Source organism: Phasianus colchicus, chromosome 7, assembly GCF_987193195.1.
Source record: "Phasianus colchicus chromosome 7, bPhaCol1.hap1.1, whole genome shotgun sequence".
NCBI lineage: Eukaryota > Metazoa > Chordata > Aves > Galliformes > Phasianidae > Phasianus > Phasianus colchicus.
In genome coordinates, this window is record NC_143442.1 from 27051643 (window position 1) to 27073776 (window position 22134).

The window sequence follows — 22134 nt, forward strand, 5'->3', positions numbered from 1 at the left end:
GTTTCTAGGGTAAGCTCTGTTGCTCTGTGGTAAATATTCGAGAAAGTGAACAAATGCAATTCAACAGTTTTGCCACAAAAATATCAAATGTTTGTGTGGTTTTTTTTAAATCTCATCAGCTCTTCTAAAACTGCCTTTTATAGTTTTCTTGGAGAATGAAAAAAACCTGCTGTTGCTGCTAACAGCTCAGCATTGTATTGTTATATAGTAAACACAAATAGTGGCAAGTCTTTTATATTATTATTAATTTCCTGTGGTAACAGTAATGCTGTAGACACTGGTAGATGCTGCAGAAACACCAGAAGGGTGCACCCTGCACCAGTGCAGGGTCTCACTATGGGCCACTGCTCAGTGAGAGTTTAGAAGATGGAATTCATGTGGAAAGTGCTGCTAGTTTGGGGTTGGGTCTGTGTAGCATAAAGCAGATTAAGCAAGACAGGAATATTTGAATGCAACTACAACATTTTGTTGTACATAAGATAATCACGATACTCTTTACTTGAAGATTTTATTTTAAGCACCCGAAGGGAGTAAAACAGGAGAATAACTAATGATGAATTGACCCTACAGTAAATCCCAGTGCTGTACCTGGGGGCTGAGCTGCCGTGATTTAGCCTGTGAATGTTTCACCTTTTTTGTTGGCTGCAAGTTGTACCAGAGAAGGTTTAGCTTAGACATAAGGAAGAACCTTTTCTCTTAGAGAGTGGCCAGACACTGGAATGGCTGCCCAGGGAGGTGGTGGAGTCGCCGTCCCTGGCAGTGTTCAAGAGGCACCTGGATGAGGAGCTACGAGATCTGGTTTAGTGCTTGTGGTAGCAGTGGGAGTGGGAGGACGGTTGGGCTAGATGATCTCCCAGGTCGTTTCCAACCTTGCCATTCTATGATTATTATTCTGTGTTCCTTTAATCACATTTAAAAAAAGCATCTTCATGGGGAGGAGGGGGGTCGGGGTCTCTCCCAGCACATATTTGTAGGCATTTTAGCTCTTGCCAAAGTCAAAACAAGCATTTTTGCCTGGCAATTCCAGTGGTTATGAACCAGACACCTGACTCATTTTTTTTTCCTAGACCCGTTTAGCTGCACACCAATTTCCACGGCAGTCTGTGTTTGCAAACAGCATGAGAAAACGTAACTGCAACAGGCCGGGGTGCTGGCTGTGGGAGGACCACGGGGTACACTTGACAGAAATACTGCTATGTAGTGTCTCCTTTTCGGCCCTTGAAGGAGCAATAGTTTGAGAAGCGGCCGTGAGACGTGCGGCACTCTGTATTTGCCAGGCCTCTGCTAGGGGGCCCCAAATCGCCTCGGTGGGGCCGTGCGGGCCGGTGCTGCGCGGCGGCGCTCAGGGCGGCGTGCCTGAGTCTCGTTCAGAACTTTAGGGGCGTCCGAGCTGCGCTCGGGACTTGCGCTTCCCCACACCAGCAATGCAAAGGGCTGATCCGTTTCCGCCGCCGTCACGTAAGGCCGAGCGAGCGACCCGCGCGGAGCCTCACGCTGCGGGCTGTCGGTTTTGGGGCGCCTGCTCGCTTTCTTCCGTTGGGCCGGCAAACAGGCGAGGCGCGCGGCCGCTCCTCGCCCCCCGAGGCAGGGAGAGCGGCGGCGGAAGGCCGGCCTGTCCGTCGGAGCCAGGTGTGCGTGTGCCCTGAAACCCGAGCCGCGGGGGGGCCGCGGCCCGAGGAGAGGCGCTGAGTGACGGGCACAGGTGCGGGGCCCGGCGGGGCCGGGAGGAGCTGCGGGGATCGCCGCGGGAGAGCAGGCCTCGGCGGGACGGGCGTTGCGAGGGGGCACTTTCCGCGCGGAAAGGAGGGCGGAGGGGCGCGGCAGCGGCGGGAGCGGCCGCCCGGCGGAGGGCGGGGCCGGGCCGGGCGCTGGGGCGGGGCCGCAGCGGTTCGACCCTCGCGCCGAAGCCCCCGGGCCGCCCGCTTCCTTCAGCGCCGCGGCGAGGCTTCCCTCTCTCGTCTCCCCCTGGAGGTCGTGTGCCGGGCCGAGGCGGAGCCGAGGACGCGACACGTGCCGGGAACGTGCCGGGCTGAGCGGCGAGGGACCGATGGAGCCCGACGGCGCGGTGAGGCGAGGCCCGACGGCTCCGAGGGCCGCCGGGGCGGGGCGGCCGCTGTGGGGTGGGGGCGGGCGGCGGGGCCGGGAGCTGAGCCCCTTCTCTCGGCCGCGGGACGGGGCGGCCCTGGGCTGAGGGGCTCCTCCCCCGCTGGCGGTTATGGCGGGCCGCCATTTTGTGTGCGGCGCTGCGCCGCGGGCAGAGGCTGGCGGTGCCGGAAAGCCTGGCCCCACTGCGGCTCCATTACGCTGCGGGACGGCGGTGTGCGGACGGCCGCTACCAGCGCGTACAGCCCCGCGGCTCTTCTCCTCAGCGGAAGGGTCGGGGCTCTGTACCGCCTGCCCGCTTCCCCTGTGGTACGGTTTTAGGAACCCCACCCCTAAAACACAGCCGCTGTGGGTCTTGAAACGCGACTGAAGGTGTCTGTGTTGGAGATGTGCGCAGCCGCAAATAGCCGGAGGGACGGATGTCTGCTTCTTGATGCTGCAGGGTAGAGGTGATAAAAAGAGGGGGTGTTTGTTGGAAGGTGGGGTTCATTGCAGGCCCGGTGTGACTGACCGTAGGTTTATTCAACAACGACACAAAAACGTGCTGATTCTGCTAAAAGAGCCGTAGTCACACACTGCAGACGTTGATACAGAGAGTGCTGCGCAAACCAAGCGGGAAAAAACGTTTGGAGAATAGGCCTAGAATGCTTAATTCAGAAAGATATTGGAACGTAGGTGAAAGGTCAGGCTGTAGCTTGTTCAAGGTGTTACACAGCTGCTGAAAACCGAGCTTGTTTTTAATAAAGATACACACACTCATTGTTCACCAAAAAGTCTGTATATATTTTCTGTTCGGAGTTATTTCACTTTACAGCCTATACTGTGTGAGATACAGGCAATCTTTGAAAAGTTTGGTTTTTGGTTTTGTTTTGTTTTGTTTTTTCTAATCAACAGACTGCAAATGAGACGCAAACAGAATCTTTACCTTCGTCTCCCAACGCTGTGTCGCCAGTGCCGTTAAATAACCCAACCGGTGCGCCAAGGTTTGGAACAGTTACTCCAAATCGCATCTTTGTAGGAGGCATTGATTTTAAGGTATTTTCTTTCCTTATTTTACTACTAACTGGTATTTTATAGCCTATAAAGTTCAGTAGAAGTGTAAGACTAATGACATGTTTGCTCAGGTGGTGCCTTTCACTGCAGTCTTCAAATGAACAGCATAAAATAATGTTTAAGCCTTGATTTACATCACTGTGCTACAAAGTTGCATAAACTTCTTCACCTAGAAAGAAGCTAGGAACTTTTGACATGCTGGTTTTTGCATTTTTTTGTTGTTCAAAGGAAGTGCCTTTTTTAATAAGTATATTTCTTAGTAAGAATGTATGGATTTTTAATTAAGCGTGACATTTAGTGTAATTAATCGTAAACTCAGTGATATATGTTGAAAACACAGCAGCCATGGGTAGCTTCAGCTCCTCCAGTGCTTTTCTTTCCATTCCCACAAAGATGAAGCCACAGTACGTGTGTTCTTCACCTACCGCAGTAATTTTTTCTTAAAAGCAAAAAGGAATATGAAAGCTTTTCTGGGCAATTTGCAGTACAGATTTTAGCTCTTAGCTTTTGCACTTCAATTTGGTCTGTCACCACAGTAGCAATTCTTATTTGTAGGAAGGAATATCTCCTAAATTTAGAGAGAGAATTCAATAAGAGAAGTTATAGTTGGGTACTTTTTTGATTCAGTCTGAAGAAGTCTGTCTTTCGTGGTGGATGCCATTTCTCTTTGACATTCTGTAGGCTTAACGTTAGGCTTTCTTGAGAATCTCACAAATGCCTTGTCCTGTCGGGAGCAGGAAAGCATAAGTCCTAGGGGTGTTTCTGGTAAAATTACAGATACTGTGTTTGTCAAGATATTTGTAAACTGCACTGTGAACCTTAGGCTTTTTATCTTACCATCTTTTAACACTATTTCTACATCTTTGGCTTTTAAAGCTTACTGTCCTGTGTGTATACATCCTTACCATCCATTAGGCGTCCAGTATAACTTTCTGCACTGATGGTAGTCTTAAGAACTCTTCAAGTGTTGCTTAATGTATTTTTGCCTTCAGCTATTCTGTTTTTTATCACATTCTTTTTCTCAATGTTGTGAAGCATTATAGCTGCTTATAAGATGCAGAGCTTACAAGAAACATTCTCCCAGAAAGGGAATGCTCTCCCAGAAATTGTAAGTTTTAAGGAAAAGGCAAATCTTACCATCAGTCTTTATTACCCATTATTTGCTGTTCATTATGTAAGTTATGTAAGAATGTGAGAGTGCTTCAGCTTATGTAAAACAGTTCCATGAGCATATGCTATCATTTGTTTGGCTGGAATTGTTTTCCTACATAAGCAGAACTTCAGATTTCTCTTCAGGTGTAAAGCATGGTGATCTGTTCAGGAGGATGATTTGGGGTTACATTTAGTAATACTTTAACCTTTCAGTGGTGTGTAGTTGCTCAGGGTCTGGTCCAGGTGATTTCCAAGGGGAAGATTACCCAGTTGTATGGTAACTGTTGAGTCATGCTTGAACCACTGATTGAGCACTTGGGGAAGGGACGTGGTCAGCCCTGGAAGCACAGGTGGAGGCAGTTCAGCTGTGTGACTGGAAAGGGTGAAGCACCTCTCTGACTGCCTCTGGGGAAGGATCTTTTTCTGGAGATCCATCCTTGGTGAAGCTTTCCCCTGCCAACCTAGGATCTTCTGATATGGGTGAGCAAACTTCTTCCCTTCCTTTAGAGCACCTTTCTATCGTGTTGGTCCTTCTGTCATCACATCTTTGTTGCAGTGCCGTTCCTATCATACAGATCTGTCCAGTTGCTACACCCAGTGAAGTCTATTTCCTGCCTGTTCAGAGCACTCCTGTCTGTTATTGCTCCCCACACTTCTATAGTGTGACTGCATTTTATAGTGTTGTAATGCCAGAACACTTGGAGAAATGAGGAGCTAAGTCTTGTACCACGAGTGCTCCCTGAGCTTGAAGATTGCAACAGATAAATTGCGTTCTTTTCATAAAATATGTATTGAGGGGAGAGTTATTCATAAAGTGTTAGCTTTGTATTCTTTCCATTTATGAATGTTACAAGAATTAGAGTTTTAGTTTTTCTTCTAAAATTTTTTTGCTTTTCAAACTCAGGTAAGCTCTTAATATGCAAAAGGGATTTTTTGTTAAATTGTATATGTACTTTTTAAAGCAGCAGCAGTTTTTCATTTAAAGGTAAAACTGTACTTCTCGTGTACCTAAAATAATGAAAAAATGTGGACGAAATAGCCTGAGTGTACAGATCAGTGCAGGACAAGAAATGCTGAAACATGGTGTTGAGGACATCGTATTTCATTTATGTTTAGAGGATTAAAGAAAGCTAATTCAGAGAAGGGAGACAAGTGCTCACATTGCTTGAGTGTGCATTTGTTAGGAACTCATCTTCCTAGCTGTGCACTCTGGTTAGAGAGAAACAGTTTCCTCCATGTGGATTTAGAGCATTCTCCATTAAAAGCACCTTTTCTTATTAATTTATGGTAGGGTTTTCCCATGGTGTGCCTGTGTGTGTATGATATGCATGCCTTCATGTGTGTGTATATGTAAGTATACATGTGCACAAGAGCAGACACGTATGTATACATCTGAAGGCCTATGTATTCTTCTGCTCTGAAGTCTGAGAACACCGCAGTGATTTGTCAACAGTGCTCTGATAAGTTTAAAAAAAAAAATCAGATTGTTATCTGGTTTCAATGAATATACTTGTAAAGGGACTGTTATTGTGTAAAAACATTATAATGTTCTAATGGTTTTCCAGTGTTACTACTGAATATGGAAAGGCAATAATTAAACAGTAGTGCTGTTCTCATGCATTGGGGCACATGTCTATGCTCATTCATTTGTTTTTTAATATGGGGTTATAGTTTGTGGTAACCTTTATCCAAAGTGTATTCATTAGAAGTCTTATGGTATGTATTCATTGACATTAACTATACAAATCAGCTTTTCTTTTTTTTTTTCCCTCTTGATTTAATTTACTAGACTAATGAAAATGACCTGAGGAAGTTTTTTGCTCAGTATGGCTGTGTGAGAGAGGTGAAGATAGTAAATGACAGAGCTGGAATATCAAAGGGGTTGGTATAGTAGATTAAGCATGTTGTGGAAATTGAAAATGTAACAGAAAATTGCCTGACTGTAGTGAATTTTATTAATTTTTTCTTTGTTCAGAACATTATTAGTACTGTGTTATTGGTCTTAGATATTTCACGTATGCAAAAATCTTCCTGTGTTCTCTAACATTTACCTACGTAAATGCCTTTGCAACTTGCTTAATTGTTGTCATGTGAATTAAAACATGAATTAAAATGCCCTTTTTGGGGATTATATATTAAGAATGCATAATTTTTTATTGTTGTGAGTCAGCGTGGGAAAGAATCCTGAGGAATAGGTGAGATGAGCCTGATTGTGCTGGAGCACAGGGCGAGAACAGAAATGAGTTCATGAAGATTTTTGAAATAGGAACATAGGCAAATCTGAGAATGAATCATGTCTGCAGTAAAGGGAGGCTAGGGCAAGATGTCAGTAATGAGAGGAGAGAAATATCTGGAGCAAGATTAAAACTGGACAGTAAAATTATTGTTTAAACCCAAGGGGCAATGAAGGACAGTGAAGTCAGTAAAGTGGGGAACTGTGCTGCAGCACAAAGGTGGAAAGAGGGCTGAGGCAAAAAGGAATATCCGTGTGAATCTCGATCTACCTGTAAGGTTCTTCGCTGAGAAGTTTGCTTCTTAGCAGGAAGCTCAGTAGAGATGAGATTTGGTTCCTAATCTTAGTTCAGTCCCTCATTTACATAGATGTGCAAATGACTGACTGAGCCAAAAGTTGTAGTATGAGGCATACCACATATATGGTATATATACCATATCTTTTTACTCAGTTCTGAGAAGTATTTGACACTTAAACTGCCACACTACCATATAGAAAGTAAACATGTTGGATAAGAATGTTTCAGTGATATTTGGGATTTCTACTCAAATCCAAGCACAAGCTTTATTGCTTGTGGCTGACAAGTGGTTTAAGAGATTGATTTTAAGATTATTTGCCTAACTAAGGTTGACTATGTCTAATTAGATTATTGTCCAAATAGCGTGTAGAATGTAATGTCTGTGTATAGGTAAGATCCCAAATGAAGAAACTACCTTCTTGTTCTTGTGCCTTTGGTTTTGGAAATGTTTCCAAATTTGATTAGAGAAGGCAGTCTAGCAAGAGCCCTTAGATTTAGCAGCATCTCTGTACTCACGTGAACATGGAGATGCTCACAAAACATATTTTGTACTGCAAATTTTGATAGGCTGCCTGGAATGATGGAAGCTTTCAGGCTTTCTTAGTATTTTTCTGAATTCTGGCCTTGAGAATGAGTTGTGAACCTAAGAAATGATGCACCCAAAACTATTAGGAGGTTAAGAAAGACTGTTACAATTCAGAAAGTTTCAGTTCTTTCTGTAAAATAAGACAAAACAATTATCTTACGTGTACGTATTGTGTTACGTACTTTAATTGTGTGATCAGGCACTTGGTTTGCACAGCCAGTACTTGGTTCAGTGACAGATTTCTGTGGGAATATTGATGTGTTGTGGTGTAGTAGGAGTTCTTTATAGAAAGCCTGTTTGATTTGTTGCAACAGTTGAGAGAGATACAGTGAAAGAGATGTATTATGTCATGAAACGTGAGAGTACTTTATCCTTGAGTCTGCCACAAAACTGTTGTTTATTGTTAGTTGTGTTAAGAGTGACAAGAATAATTCCCAGGTAAACCACATCTACGTTTTGCTGCTTTGTCTGAGAACTCAATTTAATGTACTGGGTAGTGCTTGGGGAGATGTGGAGCGCTCACAGTTTTCACTGGCATAATGGGAGCTATGCTGTGAAGGCTGTATAATAATAATTTTTAAAAAAGTTAGGAGTGCATCTCATCTTGGGCACTCCTAACAATTGAAAGATCCAGAACAAAATTTCTTTCTTTTGTAGATAACAAGTATCTACATACGTTCACCATTTAACACCAGTAGTCCAGCAGGTTTTGTTTAGCTATTTAGGTGAACTATTCATTTACTGCATGGAAACAATAATGTATGACCGTGTATCTAAATAGATTAGAAAGTAGACTACTACAAGGATTATTAACAAATTAAAATTACAGTTTCTCTATTTCTACAACTGATTTTTTTTTCCCCTGTAATTTCCCTTCTGATATCATTACTATATGTAAAGTATTAATGTGCAATAAGTGATCATGATAATGATCTTCAGAGACTTAGCTCTCTTTTTATTTAGGTATGGTTTCATTACTTTTGAAACTCAAGAAGATGCACAGAAGATACTACAAGAGGTGAGTAATATTCCCTGTTACAATTCCCTTTTAAATAATTTATTTCACAGTGGACATAAAGTATCTCTGATTTTCTGACCCTTTTCTGCTGGCCTGCATGGATTGGTAGGTCTGTTAAGATTGGTCATTCTGTCTTCATACAGTGTAGCTGAGAAAATATTTAGAGAGATCTAAGATACCTCCTTATGAGGAAAAGCTGAGGGAGTTGGGCTTACGTAGGTTGGAGGAGAGATGGCTCTGGGGAGACCTCAGTTTGACCTTCCAGTACTTTCAGGGAGCTTAAGCAGGAGGGGGACTGACTTTTTACACAGTCTGAAAGTGATAGGACAAGGGAGAGTGGCTTTAAACTAGAAGAGGGCAAATTTAGGTTAGATATTAGAAGGAGTTATTTTACAAAGAGGATGGTGAAGTGTTGGAGCAGGTTTCCCAGAGGATCTGTGGATGCCTCATCTCTGGAGGCATTCAAGGCCAGGTTGGATGGGGCCCTGGGCAGCCTGAACTAGTGGTTGGCAACCCTGCCCATAGCAGGAGATTGGAACTAAATGATCTTTAAGTCCCCTCCAACATAGGCCATTCTATGAAGACAAGATTTATATGGAAATATTCTGAATCTAGGGAAGTGAGCTGTCACTTGATATTAGAATGCTTTACTTTGACATACAGTATTTATTTTCTTACTCTACATGTGCTCTGTACAGTCTGTTCTTCTGATACACGCTGATTATTCTTTATCCTTCACAGTTGCTTTCATTTGCTTTACTAGAAAATCCATTGTTAAGATCTTATGAGGAGTTGGAAAAGATAACTGCTTTATTTTATTCTGACATATTTGATCGTCAGAGCTGTTGTAACTCTTCTCAGGAATAAATTTATTAGAGGTCTTAAACAATGAAGTTCATTTAATGTTACGCAGTGGTTGCTTTTCCACTTAGCTAAGTTTCTGTCTTGATGTTCCCTCTAGAGCCTCCCTTGAGACAGGATTAACTGTTAGGTGGTTATTACCTTTTCAGCTCTTAGTTTAAAATAGGTGCTTCATATTCTGGTTGACATATATTGGATAAATCAATTGGTGGGGATCTATTCATGTATGCAGAAATATTAGCAGACACGGGTGGGGGAAAACAAAAGACAGTATCCAGGCTTGCAAAATGTCTTCTGTCAAATATAAAACAAGTTAAAATAGTGGAATATTGAGTCTCTGTCGAATATTTACTTGTTAAAATTCAAAATAAAAACTGGGACATTTAAAAAGAAATCTTGTGTATTTTCAAAACAAATATAATGTGAAACCAGAGGAGTAAGCAGACAGGAACGCTGGGTTTTTTTGATTGTTTGTTTTTTCCCTTCTCCTCATGGATTTTGTTGTTTTATTTCCATGAAATAGAATACCGAGGGTACCATTGTGAATTTGGTCCAGAATGTTTGCCTGCATGGTAACTGAAAGGCTGTTCCATGTCAGGTCTTAGTGTTATCTCACTGTGTGAGACCAACACCTTTTTGTCTGCAGGAAATGTTTCATCTCAGACATTCTGCAATTAGGTTGTATTTTTCTTCTGCACCACATAGCCTCATTCATCTTTAGATCAGTTATGATCTAAGCCTTTTTTAGGCTATTTCAGTGCATAGTTTCCCAGTTTTAATAGTTTATTATCATGTAAATTATTTTTTATTTTATGCTATTGAATTTCTTCTCATTTATATCCTACTTCTTGGTAGTCAATAATATCTTCAGATTTTTTTCTCAGTATTTTTCATTCCTCAAAAGTATTAAATTGCATCTGAAGAACAGGCTGTGTGGAATTTCTCTAGGGGCCTCTTTCCAGTCCTGTACTACTATATCTAATGCTACTTCTTCCCATATTTTTTATTTTACTTTAAAGTAATCACAGCTTCTCCTATTAATCTTCATTTTTTGTAGCATCATATGTAATTTTTCATGCAGTGCCATATAGAATGCTTTGAAGAAATCCACACAGATGAGATATTTCCTTTAGCTGAGAAAGTCATACTTAAAAAAGCAGCCTGAATTCTGATGGATCACAGAAATTAAATAAATATGTTGGGAAGAGTCATCTTCTATTGTCTGTGGTGGAATGCAGTTGGACTGAAACTGACAATAGTTTTTTGGGGAGTTGGTTAGTTTTAAATAGGTTTAATTGGTATATTGGCAGTAGTCAGTATTTGTTTATGAAGACCCAAATCTAAAAGAGTAATTTAGCTTCTACTTAAGTTCAGATATACAGGTTGGACTTTGTATTATGTAGTTATTATGAAGTGCTCACATGTTTCACTAAAAAGGGTTCAAATAAAGAGAATACTTTGGTTTTTATTTGTAACTGTTGTCCATCTTTTCTATGTGATTTCAAACTATTTCTATATTCTTCTTTGATAAATAATTTTTTATTTCCTTACTGGAGAAATTACATCTGACACTGAAAACGTCGTGGTGTAGTAGGGCAGTGTTTAGAACTGAGTAGGAATCAGAAGACTGTATTACTTGTTTGTACTTAGCAATCTTTTCTTCAGCTATTCTGCTATGATTTAATTTCTGTTCTTAATATCTGTTTTTGGATTTTTATTATTTATTTTATATTTTGTTATCCTGGATATGAGGAAGGTAAGGTTTAAGGCAGTTCCAGGTCTCACATAAAATTTAAGCTTTTTATTACATTCAGTCCTTATACTCTGATTCTTTTTATTGACTTGTTCTCATCTTTAGTAAAACGGTGTCGTAATTATGAAAAAAATAAATTGTATCTTTATACTTGAAATTGTCCATTTCTAAATATGCTTATTTTTTATTCAAGAAGTAGAAACATGACTGAGGAGAAAGGTCAAACAAACAAAAATCTGACAATTATGGGTATCTGTTAATCAAGAGCCTCTATGATGAATAAGGAGTACTTGAAATGAGTAATGATTGCTTTTATGTATGTGAAGTCTTAGGTTAAAAAAGGAGCTAATGTGGTTCTTGTTTTAATGAGATGCATTCTAAATAAGAAGCAGTGGTTCTGTTTGTTGCTGTTCTTTGTTTTAGGTGCCTTGATCTATGTTAAATATATATAAATACTGAATACTTTTTTTTTAAATTCTAGGCAAAAAAACTTAATTACAAGGATAAGAAGTTGAATATTGGACCAGCAATAAGAAAACAGCAAACACGGATTCCTCGTATGTATATTCACTCAAACTTGTCTGTTATGGATGTAATTGCACATCTCATTTTTAACCATGATATGCCTGATCATGTGTTGCATTAATGCTACAAAGAGAACACAGAGTAAATATGTACCAGTGGAGAAGTCCAGATTTGACATGCCCAAAATTGATCTTCAGAACTTTTTTCTCCTCCTTAATATATTGTTTACCCTTTTGGAATGATTATTTATCTAGAAACAAGGGGAGTGGAATCTTCTCTTAGTTATGATGCAGAACCTCAAATCTAAACACTGCCTTCACAAATTGTTCAGCAGGTTTTCCTGGTTCTCTGGGTTATTACTAGTTAGTAGCAAAATCCATCAAAACTACTGCACCTTGCTTTGTTCAGTAGAAACCATACGAGTGGGTGTTCGTAGTCTCTGCTGAATTCTTGCATTTCTTTGCTTTAAAATAAAGGCAGGGTTGCTGAGGGTTCCTTTTCCAGCAAAGAACTATTTAAGGTGAAAACATACAAGAGAGAACTATTGGTCAGCTGCCTTTGTCAGGTGACTATTTGTTACTTTGGGCAAGTATGCTGTTAAAAGTTCTGTGGGGGTGAGCTTTCCATTTTACGGGCTTCCTGCTAGAGAACGTACCGTTGCCTTCTGCTAGGCACTGTTTTGTTTCCATAGTAAATTGCAAAAGGTGTAAACCACTAACTTTGAAGATAAGGACTGCCATCTTTTTTATATAGCCAGACATGCTATTTTGTTATTCCTCAGTAATGTCAAGAAAATCAGAGAAGTAAAATATGTTGCTTCAGAAACGCAGAAGCAAATGAAGCATAACTTTGTACTTCAGTGTTTGTCTTATGGTACCTTTTGGTGGGGAGTGGAGGAGCACACACATGTGAATCTTTTCTGTTTGAGGACAATTCTGTGGAATTTTAGTTTTAATTCTGAAGTTTTCTTAGTTTTTGTTGTCCCTTTATTGAGATCATTCATATGTACATATTTTCATATGCACACACCACTACTGTTGCTGCAGACATACTTCCACTCAAAAGGAAATTTCTACTCCTGTATGCATAGGTACAACCTTCTCCCTGTTAAGTGTGTAGAGTAGGATTTGCCCAGGAGGGTGGAAATTCTTTGTTCCTGCTATATTGTTTCTTTGTTTAGGAAATGGTTGTGTGATCTTTGCTCAGCCATCATCAACGGGCTACATGTTTGATTGTTGGGTCTTTTTTTGGTTGGCTTTGGTGGTTTTTTTCTTTGTTCTTTTTTCTGTTGTTGTTTGGTCCGTTAGTTTGCAGTGCTTTGTTTCCCTTTTTGTCTTTGATGTGAACATTTCTCAAGTGCATTGCTGGACTCGTATCACTTAATTCTCCTGATGCTGGTGCTTAGTGTGCCTATGATCAGACTGCTAGAAGATCAAGTTGGCATCTAGATACACATTCTGGGATCTAATTTGAGTTTGTCTCCTGTCATGCTCTACCCACTAACCTTGGTCATTAAGATAGTTTGTTCGTTTGGAGGACCAAATTGTGAAGCCATGAAATCTAGACTCACGGTGTCACTGTAGCTCTGTGTTAGTTAGCAGAATTTAAAAGATCATTGCTTTGATACTCTCATTTATTGGTCTTTTCCAGCCCAACTGAGTTGCTGTCTTCCTCTCCTGTTGAGCAGAGCAATTTTCATCTCTGCTGTTATCAAAGGACCTTTTCTATGAAGAGCTTTGACCATATTGGGATGATCAGTATTCTTACAGTTAAGGCCATCAAATGTGGCGTAAGATTAGATCATGTTCTAGTCTAGGCACTGAGTTTCTCTTGGTTCAGGCAAGAGCAGTTACCTAAATGGAGTGCAAAGTCCATCCATCACTTGTAAATAGGTGAATTCTGTTCTCGTGTTTACTCCAGGATGGTCTTAAATATAGGTGTGTGATTTAAAATAGTCACAGATTATAGTTGAAAATGCTTACGTATCTCAAGAAGTTTGTGTACGTGCAGTAAAGTTGTGATTGGATCTCCTAAGCTCAGGTTAGCTCTGTCTCCTCCAAGTTCTTCCATTTTTCTGTTGCAGTGAATTTAGGTTTGATAGAGAAACTTCTTTCAGTTAGTAAGATTTTTTTTTTTTCCCACTAGGAGCTCTGTACTTGGCAAAGTGGATGGGATAGTTGGTGAGGGAATTCTCTTGGTTTCTTCATTAGAGATAACAAGAATGCTTTTCTAGCTTGCTTAATGGAATTCAGGTAGTCTCTCATTTTTCTCATATCTGTTTAACTCTCTTAAGAATTAAATTAGCATGTGACTTTTCAATGGATAATATTTCAGCTTTGTTGTAAACAAGCATCCTCAGTTTTTTTTTAAGGAGTCAGTCAAACTCCTAGCATCTATGAAGGCTGTTTGAATCATAGCTGGGTCCTTTTTGGTCTCCATTTATCATTCTGGCAATCCACTCGGTGTTGTATCTGTCCATAAAATGGCATTTCCTGATGCAGTTACCTTTGCAAGGAAGATGCAAGGAATGATGCTCTCCATCTTGTGTTTTTCCTGATTTATTTATTTTGCATGTTAAATGTGATTTCAACATTTCCATTTTGGTTATGGAATTATTTTTCCTTTACTTTTTTTTTTTTCCTTTGCATTGTGTGTAATTGGTACCAAAACTCGTCTTTTACATGTTTTTTTCTACCCACCCACAAAACAGACAGGTCCATGTGATTCCAAAAGCAGTGATTGAGGAAGATAAGCAGCCTCTGCTTAGGAATGGAAGCCTCCTTATTTGAACAAAGCTTACTGTCAGTACCTGTTACAGAGCTGGACAGTTGGAACTGTGCTTTGGGATTAGAACATTGTAGCCTGTGCAGTAGTAGTAACATTGCTGAAAAGTGTCCTTGTTGCTGACATCTGGATATCTGTTCTTACTTTTGTCAGGAAATGTGCCATCACACAATTTTTGTGCTTTGAGAAATCAGGTTGCCTTTTATAATGAAATCCTTCTGTTGTTTTTAGTGCTTGGATCCTGTTTCAGCTAAATATGAGTATGTGGAGGTTACCAATGAAAATCTCCCACAATGTGAAGTTACCTTTGGACATTTGAAGATTATAAAAAAAATTATTTGCTGGTAATTGGAGTTGTCTGTGTTTAGTAATCAATATGCATGTTATCTTCTGTACCCCTTCCCATCTACCCCAGCATCAGCCTGTGATTCTTTGTTTGAGAGGGAGTTGAGGTGGCACAAGACACGCTCTTTCCCATGTTCTTTCCTTTGAATGTTTTGGGTTTCTTTAGATCAGAAATGATCTTTCCTTCTTCTTTATGGCTTTTGCATTGGTCAACAAATACTGTTAAGTAACTCATCTTAAAAAATAATTTCAGGTTCTAATGTGATACCAGAAGGTGGTACAATGTACTTAACAACTTCAAGTGGATATCCTTATATTTACCATAATGGAGTGGCTTATTTTCATACTCCTGAAGTTGCTTCTGTTCAGCAGCCGTGGCCAGTAAGTAATTGATTTTTTTGTTTATATTGTTTTACTGAGGTGATGAATGCAGAGTTTCCAAGTCTCTTCTACTTCCAGTTTCTCCTGCTACACCTTATCTTTGGTATTTAAATTGTTTCCTTCTTGTATTCAGATTAAAAATACGTTACTTAAGTTTATTGTTCTTATAGCGAGGGCTTTGCTTCGATGTGACTGAATGGGACAGAATTCATTCAGAATCAGTGTGGTCATAGCCCCAGAAGTTTTGTTACTGGGGATATGTTGATGCTTATGATCCTTGATAGGCTTCATTTATTATTGTTCCATGAGTGAGGTGTTCCTGGCTGCAGTGGCTGATATGTTGAATATAAAAGGAGAACTCAATGCTAAAACTTAAGTAATTTTACGCACTGTTCCATCCATACTCCTTTTTTTCCTTCTGTCTGTCCAAGAGTGCTGCTTATTTTAGGAGGAAGAATGCAGTAGATTAATTAATTGGCTTTAAGGGGCACGGGGAAATTGACCCCTTTCTTTCATTGATATTTTTCTGACCCTACAAAAATGAAAAGCAGTTTCCAGCTAGTTCAGTTCCTTAAACTGAATCACCGCCTAACCGGATGAGTGCTGGGGCTGGTGTAAGGAAAGGACTTGGAAAATGGAAGATAGGGGTGGGACTATGAGGGGATAGGAATAGATCATTGATAATTTATATTGGCTAAAATTGTTACAGGGATGTACATATAGTCAGGATATAATGGGTGAGCTTAACCAATTCCAGAAAGCACTTTTTACTATGAGAATAAGATGGGTTTTTGCTTCATCTGTAATGTAGGCCCCCTTGCAAGTAATGATCATGAAGAATCTAAACGAAGGTTAAAATATGGTCAGTCCAATTTTTTAAAGGGTGGGAGATACAACTCAGCATATAGTATTTAAGACAGGGTCTTAACAGAAGCGACAAATGATGAAATTGCTGCACTGACTTGTAACTTTCTTGTCTTTTCAAGTCACGCACTGTTTCCAGCTCACCTGTGGTGGTAACGCAACCAGTTTATCAGCCTCCTACTTGCCATTATCAGGTATCTGTTTGCAAATGAGTTTCAGAGCAGCAGTATTCTTTCCAGTCAGCTGTGCAGTTTTGTTTGCAGCACAATCTTAGTTCAGTTTATTCTTTAAAAATAATAAAAAATTCTGTAAAACAGATTTCAATTTCATTGAAGACTTTTTTTTTTCCCCCTCCCCAGAGAATACAGTTTCTACCTTCCTATTTAATTACATGGAAATTGAATAAATTGGTGTCTTCTTGCCTGCTAGAAAACTGGCTTAGTACCATTCTTAAGACTTTTTAATTGTTCTAAGACAAACTCCTGCTCAGAGCAGTACTGGTTAGGTGGAGAATCTCCAAAATTAGTCCAGTTCAATTTTATAAGACTCCAGCAAGAGATATTCCACATCCTATCTGGACAAGCTCTTCCAGTAGATGATCTTTCTCCTAGTGAAAGGCTTAGGGGCTTTTTTTTTGTCTGTTTGCTTTTTCTCCTTGTGTATTGAGAATTTTCAGAGTTCTAATAGATGTTCATCAGCTCTTGTGCTCTGAACACCTTTGAGTCTGACTTGCACATATTTATACCCTCCCAATACGTAGTTGTAGCCAGTAATAATTACATCATGACTCCTTTATCCTTTTTAAGGTTTAGCGAAGCCATTTCAATTGTTATCCTGATATGTCTGTTTTGCAGTCCCTTAACAAGTGGCAGCCCACTGCTGAGCTTAGGCAGTTTGTCATGTATACTGGAAAGTTAACTCTATTGGGTGTCTTTTTTTAAGTAGCCACATTTCTTAGATGCTTCGTTATTCATTATTATGAAATGCCCAGCTGAGTGGTAGTAGAGAAACTTCTTGAATTGAGGACTTATTTGTTCCTTTTAATAAGGTTTGAATGAAGATTTGGGGTGGTTTTGGTTCTAATATGTGAGGAAGGTGTATGTCTTCACGTATGTTTTTAATTATGTAAGTAATATCTTTCTTGTGTCCTTGAATTTAGGCACCAACACAGTGTCTTCCAGGTCAGTGGCAGTGGTCTGTTTCACAGGTAAACACCATTCATAGTTCTAGCATTTTACCCTAGACTAGTTTTAACTAGTTTCCAGCTAATTTAAAGGTAGGGTGTTCTTATCAAGTGCTTTTAAGTTTGTCTGCAGATGAAATGCAAGAATTACTAATTGCAGCACTGTTGAAATAGCTATATTTTATCAGTGTATCTGCAGCACTAGTAGAATAGAAGACAAAATGTAGCATTTATTGAAACATAAAGTGTAAACTACTTTTAAGGGAGGCGTCTTCCCTTATTCCTATGGCAGGGGTTTTTATTACTTTATCAAAGAGATTTTCAGAAGTGTGTATAAACTACCACGTTATGCCTGATAGGAGAAATGACTATTAACTAGCTCATTACCTGATAATAACAGACATTTTACTAGTTTAGTAGTAGTAGAAGCTGGCATGCAAGTATGGCAAAATTAGACCCAGGCCCTTGAAGTAGGAGGAAGACTGTGATATTCTGTGGGGGATATACTTCACAATTTTCTGATCTGTGTAGCAGAGGCTCTTAACATAGAGAACTTGTTGCTGAGGGAATTTAGAATTTAAAGCTGAAAGAATAACCAGGACTGTTGAACTATTGAAGTGTGTCTTTATAACTTCAGTACTGGCCAGTCATGTTCTTACTACGATCACTTTCACTGTGAGTATCAGTTTGCTGCTAGGAAATCTAAGTGCCAAATTGTTAGGTTTGATGTGCATCAATTATGAGTTATGTTGTTCTAAATTTTGGATCCTCAACGATGTTATTTATAATGTAAATGAAATATGAAAAACTTTTTTAAAAAGAGCTTAAGGGACAGCTTTCTTTTTTTTTCTGCTATCCATCTTCACTAAGTACTCCCCATCAGCTACTTTCCTTAGATTAGCAAAGCTAAATTTGACACTTTCATGAAAAGTTTTAACTTTGTTTATATGTAGCAAAAATGACAGTAAAACAAGATTTGCTAGAAATAGTGCAAGAATTAAATGGTTTATGGAAGCATTGTGTTTTATTTCAGTCTCCAACCTCTTCACCTTCGTTGTTTTATCTGCACCCATCTGAAGTTATTTATCAACCAGTAGGGATTGCCCAGGAAGGTGGTTGCGTACCTTCTCCTTTCCTTCTAGTGGAAGCTGCAGTTCCTGAGGTATTTCTATGAACAATTTTATTCTGTCGTAGCATTTATCTGCAGTTGAAAAACACACTAAGCTTTAGCCCAGGTAGTTCAGAGCACTTGGGTCAACTGTTTCTCTAGTTTCCCTCAAACTGCACTGCTTCTGTGCTAATTGTTTTGAGTTGTCTTATGGTTAGAATATCTCTTCCATTTTCTAGGAGGATGCCTTAATTCTGGAGTACCTTAGAGGGTCACAGGGTATCTGACAGACAGCAGTATAAGAGATAGTCAAACCATTTTATTTGAAAAAAAAAAAACAAAACAAAAAACAAAAACAAACAGGAGTCCATCACAGTGCTGAATTAATCTACTCAAACAGTGTCAATTTTGTCACATGCTTTTTCCATGCAAGTATAGACTAGTTCCTGAATATTCTGGAGACTGGGGTGAATTAAGAGTAGTTGAGTGACCTCAGTTTCTTCTGCTTTTCCTTGCTATGCTTTTCTTGCTTCTGAATCAATAACTGTTCTAATTTCAAGATGTTGCTTACATACAGTAATGCTATGGTTGGGTATGAAGAATGACAATAACTGGCTACAGAAAGTCTTATTTTAAAAAATTGAAAATATGTTATAAATGCTATTCTTCTGCTTTGTTAATTCAGTTCTCCTTAACAGGGATATCAGAGTAAATGGTAAATTAGGGCAGTAATCAAGTATTTTTTTTAAAGTTGAGGAGAATTTTATTGCTACAAGAGAAAAGTCCCAAAACTGATACTCCATACATGTTTGGTGAGAAATTGTGATGCACATAATTTCCCTTCAAAAATTCTTTGTGAATAAAACAAGGCTTTGGTGTTGGGGTTTTTCTCCCTTTGTAAAATGCATAAATGTCAGTATTAAGTGTATAATCATGAATCCCACTGTCATTGTTTTACCTCTTGTATTTCATAAATTAGATATAATCACATAGTTATTAATTTATATAGAGAGAAATTTAGAGTATAGGAACAGTAAGCAGAAAAACATGAAATTCATTAAGGAACATTTGGTTGTTTTGTGCTCTTAGTTCACAGATGTATCATTTGCTAGTTTTAAAAGAAGCATCATGTGGAAATGCAGAAGACAATGTAAAATTTGAAGAGAGGCCTTTGTATAATTTAAGTGTAAATAGTCTGAAACAGAATTCCCAACATTATTACACTTTGCTAATCTACACACTTAAACTTGGTTCCAGTTAGAGCTGAGTGAAATGGATTTCTGCTGCAAGAGTGCTTTCTGGCACTTATCTAAGTGAAGTAGCTTAGAGATGAAGACCTGACAATGATTTAAATAAATTATATTTACTTAACTTTGATACAGCGAGGAAGACTTAAGTTTAAATATCGAGTTTTTGGTTTCTAAACAGTTGTTTATGGTTTGCATGTTTATGTTAGACCACAGTTTGAAGTGTTAAGGGGTCTAAATTAGTGTGAAAGTTTTTCAGGAGTAAAAAAATATATATATACTTTTCTGCTCATTTCTGGTTTTTTTTTTTTTTCTTTCTTCTTTATTCCAGCCATTTTCTGATCATGGAGTTCAAGCACCCCCTCACCAGCCTTTTGCCCAGAATGCTATAGCCATGCCTGCACCTGTGAGTCAAACTAAGCAAGTTAAAGTAAGCATGGTAGTCTTCAGAAGGGGGTCAGGAAGAGGGGAAAGGATCAGAGTCTTTTATTAATGGATTAATAATTAAGGAAAATGGTAATGCTTCAGAGAAAGTGATTTTTTTTCTTCACATGAGGCTTTCTTAAAGAGAGAGCATAGTGATTACTTTTTTTTTTTTTTGAAACTGCTTGTGGAAATTAAAAAAAAAAAAAAAAGACTAGTTATTGTGATACATGAATTAGAGAACTGGAAATGAAGGTATATTTTGAGAAAAAATTATTGTTAAGAATTCTTGTCTTTGTCTCTTTATCTTGAGAAACTGAAGTCATTGCTTACAGCGTTAGGCAAGCACCTTGTGTTATGGCAAGGTGGAGTTTTGGAACAGGATGAAAAACTGTTTAGATTGATCACCTACAGAGGTGTCTTCTCTGTACAGTTCTGGTTCTGAATGGGCATTCTAAAAAGTGATTTTTCTGTATCACCTGATACAAGGTTTTGCTTGAGTGTCGGTTTGAGAACCTTTTGCCTAAATTACATAGGTTGCTCTGAAAGTTATGTCTCCTACTTATTTCCATGGAAACTGCAACAGATACAAGGCCCACAATGTTACTATGATAGAGCAAATTTTCAGCTACTAAGCGCTATTTTTCAACATAGTCACTATCTTGCTATAACACATATAGAAAAGGCTGAGGTACTCACTGAGTTCTTTGTCTCAATCTTCACTGGCAGCCACACTTGTCATTTATCTCACGTTCCTGAACCTTGTATCCTTGAACCAGTAAGTTGAGGCTGGGGTAGCAGTTGTCAAGAGGAAAGCAAGTCTGAGACTGTCTCATGAGACTGAACGTGTATTAGTCTATGGGGCCAAATGACATGCATCCCAGAGTCCTGAAGGAGCTGGCTGGTGTGATTGCCTAACTGCTCTCTGTCATATCTGAAAAATTACGACTGTCAGGTGAAGTCCCTGGTGACTGGAAAAAGGGAAACACTATTCCCACTTTTAAGAAAGGGAGAAAGGAAGATGGGGAGCTACAGAAGAGAGCCTCACCTTTGTGCCTGAAAAGATCATGGAACACATCCTCCTGGAAAATGTGTTAAGGCAAGGAGGTGATCTGAGACAGCCGGTATGGTTTCACCAAGGGCAGATTGTGGCTCACCAAAGCCTTCTATGGTGGAGTGACTGCACTGGTGGGCAAAGAATTGGCAACTGGTGTTGTATATCTGGATTTCTGCAAGGCCTTTGACGTGGTCCTACACATCTTTATTTCTGAATGGAAGAGAGATTTGTTAAAAGAGCAGGCTATTTTTTGGATAAGAATTGGTTAGAAGGTCACAGTAGGAGTGTTGTGGTCAATGGCTCTCTATCTAGCTGGAGGCCAGCATTGAGTGGTGTCCCCCAGGGTTCCGTCTTGACATAGATGATGGAATCAAGTGCACCCTCAGCAAGTTTGCAGAAAACACCAAGCTGAGGGAGTAATTTAGTTCAACAGAAGGAAGAGATGCTATCTGGGGGGCCTGATGCTATCCTGAGCGAACCTGAAAACAGTCCATGTAAACCTAATAAAGTTAAACAAGGCCAAGTGTATTGTGTTGCACTTGGGTCAGGGCAATCCCAAGTATGAGTACAGTCTGGGAGAGCTCCTTTAAGGGTAGCATCATCAGAAAGGACTTGGGGTTCTGGTAAATTAAACAAATAACATGAGCCAGCAGTGTGTGCTTGTGACCCAGAGGACCAACTGCATCCTGGCTTGCATCAAAAGAGAGGAGGCCACCAGGGTGAAGGATTGTCCCTCTCTACTCTGTGCTTATGAGGCTCCATCTGGAGTACTGCATCCAGGTCTGGCACCTCAGACATGACAAGGATGTGGAGCTTTTGTGGTGGGACCAGAGGAGAGCCATGAAGATGATCAGAGGGTTGGAGCACCTCTCCTGTGAAGACAGATTGGGAGAGCTGGGCTTGTTCAGCTTCATTAAGAGAAGGCTCAGGGGAAACCTCATTGCAACTTTCCAGAACTTGAAGAGAGCTTAGGTGCAGAAAGGAGTAGCTTTAAGCTAAAAGAAGGGGAATTTAGATTAGATGTGAGAGTGAAATTTTCCACTGAAAGAAGGATGAGCTGCTGGAACAGGCTGTTGAGGGAAGTTATGGATGCCTTTTCCTTGGAGATGTTCAAGACCAGGTTGGATAAGACCCTGGCCAACGTGATATTGTATCTGATT

At 39.7% G+C, this 22134-nt stretch overlaps 1 protein-coding gene across 1 annotated transcript in view; it reads left to right on the plus strand.

Moving 5' to 3' along the window:
- Positions 1–297: 297 nt before the first annotated feature.
- BOLL (boule RNA binding protein) overlaps positions 298–22134 on the plus strand; it is a 32489-nt gene continuing 10652 nt past the window's right edge. Inside the window, 11 exon segments of the mRNA XM_090144277.1 lie at positions 298–1702; positions 1972–2065; positions 2998–3138; positions 6098–6189; positions 8389–8443; positions 11539–11614; positions 14965–15092; positions 16079–16150; positions 17116–17163; positions 18173–18301; positions 19826–19924. Coding sequence (XP_090000403.1) covers positions 2048–2065; positions 2998–3138; positions 6098–6189; positions 8389–8443; positions 11539–11614; positions 14965–15092; positions 16079–16150; positions 17116–17163; positions 18173–18301; positions 19826–19924 — 858 coding nt within the window. The 5' untranslated portion in view covers positions 298–1702; positions 1972–2047.